Source organism: Apium graveolens, chromosome 11 (assembly GCF_009905375.1).
Source record: "Apium graveolens cultivar Ventura chromosome 11, ASM990537v1, whole genome shotgun sequence".
Lineage (NCBI taxonomy): Eukaryota > Viridiplantae > Streptophyta > Magnoliopsida > Apiales > Apiaceae > Apium > Apium graveolens.
The window spans coordinates 198881605-198898914 of NC_133657.1; the positions used below are offsets into that span (position 1 = coordinate 198881605).

General features: G+C 34.9%; 2 protein-coding genes across 3 annotated transcripts; one reads left to right on the forward strand and one right to left on the reverse strand.

The window, feature by feature from the left end:
* Positions 1-6241: 6241 nt before the first annotated feature.
* LOC141697551 (protein HESO1-like) lies at positions 6242-12984 on the forward strand. Of its 2 annotated transcripts, XM_074501974.1 has the most exons (10): positions 6242-6372; positions 8946-9093; positions 9456-9620; positions 10030-10208; positions 10285-10380; positions 10855-10924; positions 11381-11520; positions 11774-11884; positions 12054-12462; positions 12713-12984. In XM_074501974.1, exons 2-9 carry the CDS (start codon positions 8955-8957, stop codon positions 12432-12434), a joined length of 1281 nt encoding a protein of 426 aa, XP_074358075.1. In that variant the 5' UTR covers positions 6242-6372; positions 8946-8954; the 3' UTR covers positions 12435-12462; positions 12713-12984. The 2 variants fall into 2 exon arrangements, with proteins under 2 accessions (XP_074358075.1, XP_074358074.1); XM_074501973.1 differs by lacking the exon at positions 12713-12984 and having other exon boundaries at positions 12054-12685.
* Positions 12985-13265: 281 nt separating this feature from the next.
* Positions 13266-13846, reverse strand: LOC141697552 (histone H3.2). The gene has a single exon (XM_074501975.1). It carries the CDS (start codon positions 13785-13787, stop codon positions 13377-13379), a length of 411 nt encoding a protein of 136 aa, XP_074358076.1. The 5' UTR covers positions 13788-13846; the 3' UTR covers positions 13266-13376.
* Between the last annotated feature and the right edge of the window lie 3464 nt (positions 13847-17310).

Consider the following 17310-nt stretch of genomic DNA (forward strand, 5'->3'; position numbering starts at 1 on the left):
TGTTCAATATATACCTCTTCTTTCAATTCTCCATTGAGAAAAGCACTTTTCACATCCATTTAAAAGACTTTAAACTTCTTGTGAGCAGCATAAACCAAAAAGATTCTTATGGCTTCCAATCTAGCAACTGGAGAAATGTTTCATCATAATCAATACCCTCATGTTGAGAGTAACATTTAGCAACCAGCCTTACTTTGTTTCTTGTAATTATGCCATCACTGTCAGTTTTATTTCTGAACACCCATTTTGTACCAACAATTGATCTGTCCTTTGGTCTTGGTACTAGGGTCCAAACTTTATTTCTTTTAAATTCATTTAACTCTTCCTGCATTACTTGCACCCAATCAACATCTTGAAGAGCTTCTTCCACTTTATTTGGTTCAGTATGAGATAGAAAGGAATGATAGAGACATTCATTTGATGTTGTTGTTCTAGTTCTGACACCTTCTTCAGGATCTCCAATTATTAAGTTAGGTGTGTGTGATTTAGTCCACTTCCTTGCAGATGGAAGTTGATCTCTAGAACTGGATCCTCCCCCATGATCCATGCTGTCTCCATCAGCATTTTCTGATGCCCCCCTGAAGTTATGCTCTCCAAGATTCCAGAATTTGAGTTGGATCCTTCAGGAATTGAAGAATTAGAGTTTTCATAATTGTCAGAATTTGGCTCATCAGAACTTAATGAATCAGAATTTGAAGAGCCAATGACTGGTTCTGGTGCTTATTAAGAGTCTCGAGATGTGGTATGATCATCAGCTTGTTCCCCCTGAACAGGTGCATTTTCTTTTGGAGCGGTTACCACAGTTTCAATGACATCAAAATGTAAATCGTCAGAACTTACAAGATCAGGATTTAGGTCATCAGAATTTACAGAATCAGAATTTACATCTTCATTTTCAAATCTCAGCTGATCATGATCATTAAAATCTCCAAGTCCAATAATCTTTTTATCATCAAAAGATACATTGATAGATTCCATGACAACCCTTTTTCTTAAATTGTAGACTCTGAAGGCTTTTATGAAAAGTGGATATCCAACAAAATTTCCTTCATCAGCTTTTAGATCAAATTTTGACAGCTATTCAGGATGAGTCTTAAGAACAAAACACTTGCATCCAAATACATGAAAGTATTTCAGATTTGGCTTCTTTTTCTTCACCATCTCATATGGTGTTTTTTCATGCTTGTTTATGAGTGTAGCATTCTGTGTAAAACAAGCAGTCTGCACAGCTTCAGCCCAAAAATAGGTTGGTAGTTTAGCTTCATCAAACATAGTTCGTGCAGCTTCAATAAGAGTCATGTTCTTTCTTTCTACAACTCCATTCTGCTGTGGAGTTCCAGGTGCAGAAAATTCATGCTTTATTCCTTGCTCTTTGTAGAACTCTTCCATGATTGAATTCTTGAACTCAGTGCCATTATCACTTCTTATTATTATAACAGAATATTTGACTAACTTATCCAGCTGACTGACATGATCAGTTAGAGTAGATGCAGTTTCATTCTTCTTGTCCAAGAAATACACCCAAGTATATCTTGTGAACTCATCCACTATAACCATAGCATATTTCTTCTTTGCAATAGACATGACATTGACTGGACCAAATAGATCAACATGCAGTAAGTAATAAGGCTCAAGAATTGAGGATTCAGTTTTGCTATTGAATGAAGATTTTCTTTGTTTTACCTTTTGACATGAGTCACAATGGAAGTTAGTGACATAAACGAGTGAGCTCAGAAAGCTCAGGAAGCATATATAGTAGAATTCAACCGAGGTTTATCTGAGAAATCAAAGTTCATCAAATAAATATTCAAATAAAGAGACATGAAAGATACTACAACCAACAAAAATTCGTCACATAGTTCTCACAAGATTAACTGAGTATTCAAGCATGACATGTTCATCAATTCATCAAGTTGGGATCCCGGCCAGCTAAATAATCAGTTTAGCTTTACTTCCGATTAGGAAGTATCATCATCAGTTCATCAATATCAATGCAAGAATACACATTTTTCATCAGTGAAGCCTTAGTCAAACTCAAATCATCATTTAAAACATCAACATTAGTACAGTATATACTTACAGTGCACCGCTTAATTTATTCTCTATGAATCCCGAACTTCGAATTGATTTTATTGTCGATCTTTCTTTCTAAATATATAATTCAAAAATGCACATAAATTTTATCATTAATATAACCTATTTATTTTCTAACTGAACTAATAATTACCAAATTACTAAATAAGATAAAGAAATTAAGTTCGTGATTTAGAAAAACTAACCGAATTCCTTGGTTGAAACAACTGAAGCGGATAGTTCTATTTAAGGAACTATATAAACTTAAATAAGGAAAGTAAGGATTCATTTTTCCTATATCCTCGATGTGGTATAATAGTAGGGAAGTTGGAAAAATATAGTTTAAGAAATTCAACCTAACACTCGTGTTTTGCTAAAAAAAACTATCACATGACTTCCTCTATTTATTCCTTTTTCACAATTACATATAATGGTACCTTTCTATTTATTCTAATATACTTCACTTCTCGTTTTCAATGTGGTACAAAGATGGGTAGGAAAAAAATAAAAGTTAAGTAAGGAACATAATATCTAGAACATATAAGCACCCTTTAAAAACTCACACCATTAGCTTCGTCAATCTTACTTTTACTTATTAAAATTTTAAGGTCAAGTTCTTCTATATATTCTCAGTCTTCTTCTCTTCTCTTGCCGATGTGGGTTGTGAGATCTCCTTTTTATTACCTAAAATGCATATATCCTACATTGATTAGAGAATGAGACCAACCTTCCTCCAATGCCTATATAAACCCAACTTAGCTTTAGTTTCTACTTAAAAAAATTAAAACTTTCTCTTGGCTTCAATATAGCCAAATTAATTTGGTTTTAAAGTTTTAATATAAAGAGAAATAGATAAATTTCTCATAATCAAGTAAAAACTAGAGTTTTAAGGTTTAATTAGGCTTTACCAAGTCCCACATTGATGAGATATAAAAGATGTAACATCTCTTCCTTTATAAAACCCAAGGCTATGAAGCCAACACTTCAAAATAAACCAACTATGACTTGTAGCTTTGCTTTTGAATAATTCTCTTTGTCCCACATCAGGAAGGTTTTGCAAGAGATCTTCTCTCAACTCTATATAATGGGACTTGCAATAAACTTAAAAATCATACTAGACTTGAAAACTATTATAGCTTTTAGTCTACATCCACTTAGTCTCACATCGAGAAGGTGTGGAACTAACCAAGATACTTGCTCTATAAAAAGAGCTCTACTACTAATTTTATTTCCAAGGTAACATTTTCACTTTCAAGTGCAATGTTCCTTCCTACTAGGCTTTGTCTAGTAAAAGATGCGGGCTAATTTATTTTAGCTTCCGTGCTTTAGTTAAAATTTTCATCTTTCTATTCCTATTCAGCGCTTATCTCTTATCATCCTTTCCTCTTTCCGTCATTCCTCTTCCTCGTCCTATTACTTCGGTCTGTATCCCTTTTAATTTTTTTTTTATGGGAGCTCGACATATTCGAGCAAACCAACAATACACAAGACAAAGTTTAAAATTTAATCAAATATTTTTATAATATGCATAATACTTGTAAAAATAATATAAGCACATAAATTTATTTTACTTAATTATAATTTCGTCGGGATATTACAGTTACAACGAATAATATTCTCGTGAATGATAACACATATAGTGTAAATCTTAATCTGTGTTTATATACTATACAGTTACAAGATATCTCCTAATTGATTTGATAGGTTCTGTTTCCTATAATACATCAATCAGAGATTATTTACAGTAGTCCTTTAGATGTATAACTCTCCAAGCATATCTTCTTTTGTTTAATCCAGATCATCTCCTGTAAATCAACCGTTTTTCATCCCTGAAGTGTATCCACACTTAATTTCTGATGTAAGTCCTGATGACTTAAGTTCTGATAACTTCCTGTCCTCAGTAAGTTCTGATTTCCAGTTAAGTTCTGATAATAAGTTCTGAAACTAAACAAATCAGATTAGACATGACATCAAAAATATATGTAACAGGTTATTAATGATCTTATGTTTGAGGAGAGTACACAAGAACCTTCACCAAAACTTGCTGAAGCAACTCATATTCCTCAGGTCCTCACAAGAACCATCAGTTCAAAGTATTGATGTTGGCCTAATTCATTCTCCTGACAAATCAAATCATGATGCTACAACAAATCCTGATGCTATTACTGATGATTCTTTGCTGCTGACTAGCCTGTTAAAGCATCCTGATGTGTTGTGTGTTCCTCCACTATCATTACTTCCACTTGAGGACTCGCCTTCAGGTATTGCTTATTTTCTTCTGTTGTTCCTCATGTTTGTATGATTATAAATAGTCTCTTGTTTGAGATTACCTCTATTTATATGACAAACATACTATTACTCTCGGCCATCTCTTATTTCTTTGCAAAATGTGTGATTGTGCTTTTCTGTGAGACTGTGTGAAAATACTATGAGAGAAAATTAAATTTTTGAGTGACAGTCTCATGTACTGGCAAAAGGAGAGGTAGCCTTGAGAAAAGAATTTTATAAGTGTTTTTTTACTTATAAACTTTCTTCTGTGAGAAAAATATTACTTTCAAATATAATATATTGTGTGAGAAGTGATGAGATCACTTGAAAATAAAAGAGAGATTTAGGTGTTACCTTGTTTATGTTTCAGGTGCTCATGAGGAACAAACACCTATTGTTAATGATCCTCATAAAGGCAAAGCAATTATGCCTAGCTCTGCAAATTCTTCTAAGGGTATGTCTAGTTCTGATTCTGATGAAGATAGTGATCATGATGATTCTGACACAGCTCAGCTTAAGACTGCTATTAATGCATCTAAGAAGTCCAATATTGGTTCTACTTCACAATTCAATGTAGATCCTTCTTATTACAGTGCTGATGCTGAAAAAAGCGCGTTCTTCCATTTTTAGATCTTTAGCTTCGTAAGATCATGATAGGGTCCGTATACCTAAGATTCTATTAGTCAAGAGCTGGCATATTAGAACTTGTATAGTATAGCAGAGCAGCCATCTTCAAAGACAGCCTTATCAAACAAATGGGCAACAAATAACGAATTGAGCTGAAAATTGTTGCTCTAATATCTCATTACGTTTACTCTGTTTGCTCGTTCGTCATCACGTTCATTTTCTGCTCATTAGTGCTTGACTAACAAAAAGGTTAGAGAATTAGAAACTATTGCTTTGAAGGGCTTTATTCTAATTTGTAGTCTAATAGTTAGTGGCACGTGAAGACATAGCTACCATGTAAATGTTGAATGAAGTAAAATTTTAAGTCAGTTAGAAAGTTCGGAAGGAAAAAAGAAGAGAACTCTTGGAGTATTAAGAGTTGATATTTGAAAAAAGTGATAATTATTGTTCTTATGTAAGTTCCTGGAGTAGAGGATGTGAGATTCGGTCATGCGATTATCTTACTTGCTCAAAATTAAAATAAAATAAAATAAAAATTTAATGTAGCATAGTTGGTCGTGAGATGAACTTCATAAAGAAATGTTATGGGTTCGATTCTTAATGGTTGGCAACACAAAATCAAAAATTACTATATTAAGTGGTCGCACTTTTATATTTTTTTAAAGTACATGAATAAAATTGTAATTACCGAATTATTTAATAGTCTCTTTTTGCCTATGATTTTTGTTTTAATATATAGATGAAGAAAGTTAAAAATGTATGTTTTGTTTGATACCCAAAGGTCTTTAAATCTTACTCACTTTGTCTGCCCATTATTATCGTTTCTGAGAGAGTGTCTGAGACGCATTTTAAGATGAATATAAAGTATAGTTTTATAACTTTTAAAAAAAAAATCATTTTTTAATAAAAATAGAATGTTTAAATTTTTAATCAGAAAAAGAAATTTTTTGAAAAAAGTTATAAATTATATTTTTTATTCATCTTAAAATGCGTGCCGGACACTTTCTTAAAAATCATAACAATTGGGAGGGATGGAGGGAATTATATTTATTAATTTAATAATTAATTAATATTTAAGATATGTCTTATTTAATAAAAAAAATCTATCAGTTATATAAAATTATAAATTCTAACAATAATTTATTATTTTTAATTAAATTTATGTCATTTCTACCGAACTGAGTTTCGAGCCGAACCCGAACTAAAAAAACGTTACACGCAAAAAACGGACACAATATACCACCCGGACCCGGTCCCGGGGCCCATGGCAAACACAAAATGAGCATGATGCAATCTATTAAGTTGGGTGCAGCCCAGCTCTAACTAATTTTCAGCCCTAATTCAACACACATTTTCACTTCACCGTTACAGCCTTATCATCAATTGTCACCTTCGTTTCACTCGGTAATGTATCTCTCTGTGTATCTATCTTTAAAAATTCACATACATTATTTTGAATAGCATCATGATTACTGTTCTGATTAATGTATATGATTGTGTTGTTATATGTGTATATAATGTGTTGATCAATCTGTTTATGTATGCTTTGTTGTTTAATCAATTTTTTTAACTGAATAGTATTGATTAGTAGAATGAGAATTGTTAATCGAGCTAATTGTGTTGTTTTATAAGAAAATGTCGTAAGTTTGTGATAGATTTTCGTGTTTGATGGATCAATCTGAGTGATATTAATGCCGTCTATGCAGATATTTTAACAAATAGATAGATTTCGTAATTATTGATCACTGTATTGTTTATGAGAAAATGTTGTGAATTCGTGATAGATTTTTGTGTTTGGTGGATCAATATGAGTATTATACATAATTTCATGTCGGCCTGTTTATATCGGCCATGTAGATATATTAACAAATCGATAAATTCGAAATTAATTATAATTATGTTGTTTTATAAGGAAATGTTGTAAATTCGTGATAGTTTCATGTAAGTTCTTGGTGTTTGGTGGATCAATCTGAGTATTTTTATAACGTCCATGTACATATATTAACAAATAGATAGATTTCGAAATTAGAGCAAGTTTGCTTAGATTTTTTTCTATATTTACGCGTTGATACTAGATAATACAGAAGTCGCTGGTTTACTAGGTATATGTTTTTAATGATTATTAATGCATTCGGAAAGGCGAGGTTTTATCAAATTATTTTGTGTTTAGTTTTGGCGGAAAAAGTAGTTCTAAACTAGTTTTGATTTGGAAATATAAGATTCTCAGTTCAGTTATTTAAAGATATTTAATGAGTTTATAAGATTCATTAAATTTAGATGGCTGACTTTTTGTCACGAAAAGAACCATTTTTAGCCGAACCAACCGAACCAGTCAATGGTATGGTTGCAGTGTAGATTTCTCGTTTTAAAACTTGAAATTCAATGGTTACGGTTTTGGCTTGAAAGTGAGCTGTACGAAAGTATGCTATGATACAGTTTAAGGTCAAGATAAATGTTTGAAACAAGGCTGTGTAGCAATTTTCTAGTGGGATTTGTAGGAAACAATTCAATCCTCAGTTTATCCAATAATTAGCAATTCAAAATATTCATCATGTGGGCATTACGTGCATAGTTACATTCATCTTATCACATCATGTGATTGATAATAATGATGCTTACAAGTGTTTGTATATAATTCATATTGCTCGGTCAAATTCCTAATGAAAAGAAAACTAGTAATTTCTGTATCTACTCTTCAGTGTTAATCTGCTAATATGATTAGATTACGGAAAACGATCCTCTTTTATTACCGTCACCATGAGTCCATGATACTTATGTGTCTAGAATATTTCTTATAACACATGTATCATAAGACACCAAATGTCCATTAGTTACAATTAACTCTATTCTGGCATAAAGATGAATATAAAAAAATCTTTAATTCCTTGCTCCGCCACTTTCTCCTCTCCTTTGAAAACATGACCACGAGTGTATCATATAACATCAAATGTCAATTTGTTACAATTAACTCTATTCTTGCATAAACATAAATATATATAAATCTTAATTCCTTGCCTTGCCACTTTATTCTCTCCTTTCAAAACATGACCACAAGTTTTATAATGAGAGACAATTCGTTATCTTCTATAGATTCCTCGTAAGGTGGACATGAACTTTTTAAAGCCTTTGTAGCCATTGAAAAAGACCTCATAAGGTGTACATGAACTTTTGAAAGCCTTTGTAGCCATTGAGAAATACTATTCATATATTTACTATATTGATGCATTCTAGAATAAAAAGGTCAATTGTGTGTTGTTGGGGAATTCTCATTAATAACTTAAATAAGAAACTTCAAGTTATTGAAATCTACTTGTATATTATCCACTTTTTTAACCCAATACTTAGTAATATATTTATTTTAGTTGGGGTTGGATATAGTTCACCACTTAGTAGGATTGAGTTCGCTTAATTCTAGCGTTAATACCTATAAAAGCCCAAGTCGGACCACCAAGGTGCTATAAACCCGTGTTCTAATATATCTTCCTAGACATATCCAATCAAAACTTTTTTGGGTTTCATCTTTCTTTAACATGTTTCTCTGCATCAGTTCTCGCACCTTTTATCACTGTATGGTAACAATGATATAATCATTCACTCAAATCTATCTAGGATCTGCATGATTCTCATGTGTGTATGGAAACAACTTCACGCATTTATGATTGTTTTCTATACTGGCCACTTAGGATTAACTAAATCCGGACAAACGTATACTTATATTTCTTATATTGCTCTACTGCCGTCATAACGAGATATAGATTCTTTATAATAATTTACTTACCTTAGAGCTTAACTTTTATAGTATCATTTAATAACAGTAGTCAATCTTTAAATATAACATTATATAATTAATAAATTATATGATAATAGCTGCATTTCTTCCTCTGCATCATCTTATACTTGTTTCTGATGTGCAAAGAATGTTCATTTTGACTTTCAGATATCTTTAGACTTTTCTAATGGTAATTATACTTTTTCAGTATTTGCAAATGAGCTCCTACAGTCCAGTGGAGCAAACTCTGAAGACTATTCTTCCTCTGATCAATCCTACTAAGGATGATTGGGCAGTAAGATTCCATATCATTGAAGACGTTCGAGATGCTGTTGAGACTGTGGAAAGTTTAAGAGGTATTAATGCCTTATATTATAACTAGTAGATCCGTTGCATATCATGTAAATTCTCGGTCCCTGCAGAAACAAAACTAAACTTCATATTAGCACATGAAATGAGAATGGTCAGGACTGAAGTTCTTTCTGTCAGGCTTTTGTTAAATTTTATCTTACTCATACTTTTCATTTGTGGTCTATAGTAATGAAGGGGATGTTAAGTTAGGTCACGTGTTATGATATTCTATAGACGATGATGGTTAGTATTCAGATGTTTTCATTGTCGCTTAATTGGAGAGAATATAGTAATTCCTTTTTCTTTTCTTTTTTAATTGAAAGGGTGTTATGCGAAAAATAACTCTCACATTAGCTGATGTACACAGGTGCAACGGTGGAACCGTATGGCTCCTTTGTATCTAATCTCTTCACGAGATGGGGGGATCTGGACATATCTATAGAGATACTTACAGGTTCTCATATTTCTAATACGGCGAAAAAGCAGAAGCAAAGTTTTCTAGCAGATGTACTACAAGCCCTTAGATGTAAAGGTAATCTTTTTCAAGATCTGGACACTGTAAGCATATTGTGAAATTTATTGTTGCCTCTTGTGACATCTCACACAATGACTTAAAGACGATTAGTAAACAAAAACTAGTTTCTAATTGTCACTTCTCACGTTGGTAATATCTATCTATCTCCACTTTTATGGTCGCCCTGTAACAACCTCTATGTCATACCAATAGATGAAAAGGTTAAGGGCACATGTCACTTGTGTGCACATTGTTATTTTTTTGCTAAATATGACTTGCGTAGACATATTTATGAAACTATATTTGATCCGAGTTTATGTTGAATTGGTATGCCGATTCAAATATAAAGTTATGAATCGAACTATTGAATATGTTACTTTTAGAAGTGAACCTGTTTTTTGAAAGTATTGACAAGGAGGATCTGCAGGTACATGCCGTAAGCTCAGATTTAACAGTAATGCTAGAGTACCCTTCTTGAAGTTGGAGCACAACCTTCAAAGTATCACTTGTGATATCTCTATCAATAATTTGCTTGGTCAAATGAAGTCCAAATTGCTGTTCTGGATCAATGGGATTGATGGACGCTTTCGAGATATTGTTTTGCTGGTATTTTCTTGAGCCAAATTTTTTGATGCCTGCCTCAGGATCATATACACCTTTTTGACATGTGACTTATATGTAGGTCAAGGAATGGGCCAAAGCACATAATATAAACGAATCAAAGTCCGGGTCTTTAAATTCATATTGTCTCAGCTTGCTGGTTATCTTTCACTTTCAGGTAATCTGTTACTTTCAGGATTCCCTTTTATAGGTGTTCAATATAATTTTTCGCACTATCGCCGATTTTCACCAAGTGATTAGTTATATCACAAGTAGAATCCTTCTAAGCTCTTCAGGGATTAGAAGAAACGCGTGTTCTAGTATTAAAAGATATCGCAATTCAAAACCAATTACATTCATGGAAAAAGAAAAGATTATATTACATATTCTTGTGTCATGTCATTTAGCCTCTGCTACAGGAGTCGCCATGTTCTTCAGTTGCTCAAAATTATAAAGTGTTTAGTTTGTTTAGGATAAAAATGTTGTAAACATCTGAATTTGGATATGCTATAACCTTTTAATATTAACAAATTTCTTTTACTATTATTTTCTGTCCAGCCATTGTTGGTCAAATATAAAAATTCCAGATTTGAATTTAATATAGAAACCAGAATTACTACTATCCAGACTTATTCTCATTTATATTGTGCAGACATGTGTTCCTGCAATTCTACCTCCTCTTAAAGAACTCTATCCAGGAGATTTGGCACATGAACTTAAAGGTACCATTTTTTATATAGTTATGTATAAACCCCAATCTCAGGGATTCAAACTGTAGTTCTACGTTTTAGGTTTAATTTACACATTATGCTTATCAAATGTTTAAAATTTGGGTGTTTTCTGTTGACGTTGTCTTGAGATTAAATTGCAAGCCAATTAATGTTACAAATAGAGGTATACAGGTAAATCTGGCTATTGTTTGACTTCTCATTTGCTACAAGAGTAAAGAAATCTTATGAGGAGGGTTTTAGTGAGACATATACAAATCTTAAAGTTGTGCATGCTGTAGTTCTATATTACAGTTAGTTAAGGTTCTAGTAATTATTTAACTTGTACTTCATTTGTGAATATAGATAATGCAATTTAGTTTGCACCTAAAACACGAAACCTCTTGGAACCTAGCAGTTCAGAGTCCAGAATAACTTACACTGAATAATACTTTAATTGTTATCATTCAGGTGTGAGAACTGATGCTGAGAAACATATCGAAGGGACCTGTGCTGTGAACATAAACAGGTTTCTAGATAATAGGTCTAGGGCCTCTAGGCAGTGGAACCGAAGTTCTTTATCTGATCTGCTCATTTCATTCTTTGCCAAGGTATCTTTACAATTTTTCCGTTGAACTCTATCTTTCAGCCTGCATTTTTTTAAGTCATATGTTTGTCCGACTACTCGTGAATTGCATTTTCCACGATGAGAACTGGTGTGGGTGGCAAGAATACCATAATAACAAGCATAACCTGCCAAAAAGCACAAATACTCTTCACATCAAAATGTGTGTACAGGGTGAAAGTGCCAGGAACTGATTTCGGTGCATTAAAATATTTTTTGTATTTCACTATCTTTTGCAGTTCTCTGACATTGACGTGAGGGCCTTGGAACAAGGCATCAACCTTTTCTCTGGACAGTGGGAAGATATTGGGAGCAACATGGCATGGCTTCCCAGGACGTTTGCACTTTATGTATCTCCCTCCCTCCCTCTCTCTCCCTCCCAAATTCTCTCCCTCTCTCTCCCTGTCTCTCACACACACATAGAATTTTAGGTGGCATGTTTTTTGTTGATGGAACCCTTATTAAATGCTTAAAGCCTCCACAATTAACTTTTTTCAGTTTTTATAAATTTATTCTTAGGTTGAGGATCCTTTTGAGCCGCCTGCCAATACTGCAAGGACAGTTACCAACAACCATCTGACAAGAATGGCAGATGCATTTCGAGCAACCCACAATATACTTGCCTCAAGTGATAATAACCAGGCTACTCTCTTGGCTACGCTAATTAGACAAGACCGATTGCTACCTTTGACAAAATCACCAGTCAGGAACTCTAATATGCCTGGAAACTACAACCGAATTCGTCCACAGGTAAACAGAGCAGTACCGTCACCATCACAGTCGCATCAAATTCCCTACACAACGAATAATGGGCGTTCCAACAAAGCGAACATGGTGAGACCAATGCAGCCTAATCATAATCAAGCACAACAAATTTGGAGGGCAAGACCCAACACTTAAATGCATAGGAGTATCATTATTGGTTAAAGTAAGCAGTTCTACTTTGGCTCACATTGTGTCAAGTGCCGAATTTATGCACAATTGTAGTAGATCCTTGCTTACAGAGTCTATACGTCGCATAGTACAATCAGTATCAGTTGAGAGAACTTCACAAATTTAAAATTACACAAACTTTACACGAATTATTGTAGTTGCCACTGTTAAACAAGTCTATATTCTATAAACTCATATTTTTCTTTTGTTTTGTTTAATTTCTTGTTATATACATCTGAATCAAGGGAGAGGATTCAGGAATGCAACCATAACTGCTGTTGCCTGTCATGGAAGGTTGCCTCAACCACTGCTCTCAAGCTCCCGTCGTGTATCTTATCGATAAAGTGGAGCCATGGAGCCTATTGTTACACTTGTTCAATAACCATGGAGCCTATGAATGTGAAGTCTAGAAATGTTTTCAAGTATGTCTCCTGGCAAATCTCAGTAGCCTCTCCAGGATTAAGCATCATTTGCAATACCATCCTAAACTAAAAAAGTTACACATCACATCAAACCATCGGAGTATGCAACATTTCTATAAGAAATTGATACTCCTAAATACGGGCTCATATAACATATATAATATAGAGATTAGTATAAATGTTAAAAAAGTAATATCAATTACAGAACTTAATTAAAAAGTTCTCTTCATATAAATCCAACACAACTATAAAGTCTAGAAATCATCAGATTCGGATCTGGTTTCATAGAGAATTAGGTTAATTTGTCATATTGATAAGTTTATTAAAAAAAAAGTCAGCTTAAATTGAAATTAACGGCGATAAAAAGGACAAACACTTCTTAAAAACATCTTTCATTCAAATTAAAACACTTCAATTACCATTACACAAGCATCACCACTACATAAACCCTAATTCGAAAATCATAAACCCTAAAAATCGACTCAAATTAAGCCCTCTCGCCACGGATCCTCCTAGCAAGCTGAATATCCTTAGGCATGATCGTAACACGCTTGGCGTGAATAGCGCACAAGTTAGTATCCTCAAACAATCCAACAAGATACGCCTCAGCAGCTTCCTGGAGAGCAGCAACTGCAGAGCTCTGGAATCGAAGATCAGTCTTAAAATCCTGCGCTATTTCTCGAACAAGTCTCTGAAACGGAAGCTTTCGGATCAGCAATTCAGTTGACTTCTGGTACTTCCTGATTTCTCGGAGAGCGACGGTGCCGGGACGGAAACGGTGAGGCTTCTTCACGCCGCCGGTGGCCGGAGCTGACTTCCTGGCGGCTTTGGTCGCCAATTGCTTACGTGGCGCCTTTCCGCCGGTGGATTTGCGAGCTGTTTGCTTTGTTCTTGCCATTGCTAATTGTTTGTGTTTAACTGTGTATTTTTGTGTGAGAATGAGAAGAGTGTATTGTGAGCGTGATTTGAGGGGTTATTTATATGAGATGTTGGGTTAATATGGAGCGTTGGATTGGGGTTGGGGATTAACGGTTGAGATGAGTTTGACGCGGATCGGTGACGTGGAGGTGGGTGGGATTGAGTGAGAGGTGATCGTGGCCGTTTATTTTATTTTGTTTTGGTGTGATGATATGATGTAGTGAGGCGGGGGATTTGAAATTTTTGACTAAGTAAAATAATGAAAGTTTGGGCGGTTGAAATGTGAAAACTGAGAAGATGTTAATAAGACATTTGTTTTTTCTTTCGACGAAGATTGATAAATACTACTCCTCCTTTCATTAACTCTAACTCTAATTAAGCATAAGAATATTTCGATTATTTATTTGGTTGGAATATTTATAAAAAATAAATATTATTATATTGTTAAGTAAATTAAGGACAAATATTAAGTTTATTATCAAGAATATTTTTTTTATGTACATAACAAGCAATGATTTGAGTTTTTCGTTTTCAAGAATGGGATATCATATCTTGTGTGTTTTTATTATTTATTTTTTTTTATTATTATTTCACTATACTTCAAAAATATTATCAAATATCACTTGCCGGAAAAATATTTATATTATTAATTTGCATTGGTATATAATAAATTATTATAAAATATAATGTTTATGAAAAAATAAATTGGGGAGCGGGGGCAGGGGTATCGGGGTTAGGGATTCCGATATCCCTGCCCCGTTCCACAACCTCGATCCCCGATTATCATATTTAATATAAATTAATAATGTGTATATTAATTAAATTATTATAAATTAATATAACCTAAATACATTTTTAAATAGATGATTATATGGCTCACAGTGATGAAATGACAGTTCGTCTTTTGCATTTTATGTTCTTCATGATTTTTTTATACATATCTTGTGTATATAATTTTGATTCGAAATTGTAGGCTTTATTAATTTAAAATTTGTTATTAGAATTTCAAGCATTATTTTGGCATTAACATCATTCAAGTCAGTGAATTCGATGCACATTATCCACTTCCCATTAGCCTTTTTGACCATTACGGGATTGTCCAACCACTTAGGGAATTGCACTTCCTCAATGAATCCATCTTCTAGGAGCTTCTCGACTTCCTGTTTGATAGCTTACAGCCTGCTTGGGGCATAAGTTCTCTTCTTCTGCTTCACGACCTTCCGAGTGGGATCTACGTTCAAATTATGAGCTATAAGGTTGAGGGCAATCCCAAACATATCAGTTGTCGTTCAAGCAAACACGTCACTGTTCTTTTGTAAGAAAGTTGTCAATTGACCCTTCAGGGATTTGTCCAAAGATGCTCCAACATATGTGCCCTTCTCCGGGTCTAAGGAGTTTATAGGGGAATTGGGACTAAATCCTCTACTGTCTTCCCTCGGAGTTCTTCATTCTCACAGACATCCATGTCTTGTATGGGGAGGACCTGCTTCCCGGTTCCTTCAAGCCTAAGTGCGGCAACATATCAACTACGGGCCATTTTTTTATCTCCTTTTGCCTCTCCAACACTGTTCCTAGTCGGGAACTTCAGCACCATGTGGTATGTTGAGGGAACGGCCTTGAACGCATGGATACCTGTTATCTCCGTGATAGAGTTGTAGGTTGAGGTTGCCTTAACAACCTGGAAGTTTAACATCTGTGTGGCCTCTAGCGTCGGAGTCTTCTCCTTGGAACCACTTCATCGTTCGACGAGTCGGAGTCTCTAGCGTAGTAGGATCCAGAGAACTCTCGGTTCTCAGGGATGGGAATCAAGTCACAGACGTATTGAAACGTTTGCTCTTGTTCTTCGCTTCGATTATAGTGTCCATTTATTCCAATCTCGGGGTATAGGGGTATCCCATAAGGTAAGTTAATGCATTGTGGGGTTATGATCGTTGAGTACTCATAACCAATGGGTTGAGGGTTTATAATTGCATGTAGTTGCTGAAATTTGGGATTCGTCCCTTGAGGAGCTCGATGATTCGTCCCTTGAGCAGGATCTTGGATTGGGGGATTCGTCCCTTGAGGCTGGGCTCAGATGCCCCTATAGGGGTTCCTCTTTGGGTGGCGGCATAGGTTGAGCGCGGGTGGATCTCCACCACCGATGAGATTGTTCGTGATAGGATAGGATCGTCGGTTCCACTGTTGTTTGTGCTCCGTGTGAGTATTATGGTTGTTGTTGTGTTCCCACAGACGGCGCCAAATGTTGTGAAATAAAAATTATGGTGCATTAGTAATTAATGCTAAGGTGTGTGAGTTTCGAGTTTTAATGATTGTTCCCGCGATGGGACTGGCTGCCCTCGCAAGATGCATCCTATCACTGTATTGTATAAATCAAGTCAAAAACGTAGTTATGAGTTGAAGGTAGAGCCATTTATATAGAGATGAGTCCAGGGTTAGACTTGTGTTGGGATACTTGGTGGAAAAATCTCCAACTTAGATGGTAATTAGGACTCCTGTAAGGGAAGGAATTTCAGATCCTTCCTTGTAGGAATTTGTGTCCATGTTGGACACAGATCTCTGCCCTTCTAGCCATATTGGGCCTAATCCATGAACAACTCATGTTCGTGGACATTGACGACCTTTGCTAGTGGGCCTTGACCGCTTGGGCCTGCCTTTAGTCTATTACGGGCCTAGACCAGTCTGGTCTGTATTGGATTTTAGACAAGAATTTCACACATAATCAATGCGACATTTAATGTGTATTTGTGATATATTTTTTATCCATGTCAACGAACATAGCATTAACGGAGATTAAGTCTAAAAAACCTATTTATAGCATTTTATTATTTGGTATAGAAATTTAATTTATTTAACTAATATTAATTGATTGAAAGATATTCAAAACGGGCACCGAAAAATGATATTTTATTTCTTATTGGCGTTTAAAGCCGTGTGAGTATGCACCGCGCTGTTTGTTGATAGGCTTTTGTCGATGAATTGATTTCTTTCACTCCTCATAGGGGTGAAATTGTCGAGGTGATATTTTTGTATTCTTGTGTAATAAATTATCCAAAGGTGGTAAGGAAATCTTGATCAAATCAGTGGCTCAGACCCTTCCCAATTATACCATGAGTGTTTTCCTGTTGCCAATGGAAATCTGCAGGGAACTAGAGCCTGTAATGTGTAAATTCTGGTGGAATACAGCTTCATCTGGAACACGATCTATCCATTGGATGTCATGGGTGATAACTCCGGTGAGCGGGCGGCTCCGTCTGACGGCGTTCCTGGATCTTCTGTGCGGGGGTGAGGTGTAGCTACTGGTTGGGCGCCTGCAAAACAACACCGGAAGGGGGGTTTGGCTCCCACAGCGCCTCCGGTGTGAGAATGAGAACATGTTTTGGAGAAGATGAAGGGATATACGTTTATGTAATTTAGAGGCTGCTGTGTGTGTGTGTGTTTATATGTGATGGCTGCTGTGTGTTTTTGAGTGTATGAGAGTGTGTGGGTGTAAGAGTAAAAATATT

Bases quoted from the DNA above. Each gene is read 5' to 3' on its own strand.
- LOC141697552 (XM_074501975.1), bottom strand. From the start codon at position 13,787: ATGGCAAGAACAAAGCAAACAGCTCGCAAATCCACCGGCGGAAAGGCG.
- LOC141697551 (XM_074501974.1), top strand. From the start codon at position 8,955: ATGAGCTCCTACAGTCCAGTGGAGCAAACTCTGAAGACTATTCTTCCT. The intron at 9,621-10,029 runs GTAATCTTTTTC...GAGGATCTGCAG, and splicing joins ACAAGCCCTTAGATGTAAAG to GTACATGCCGTAAGCTCAGA. The intron at 10,209-10,284 runs GTATTTTCTTGA...ACTTATATGTAG, and splicing joins TTCGAGATATTGTTTTGCTG to GTCAAGGAATGGGCCAAAGC.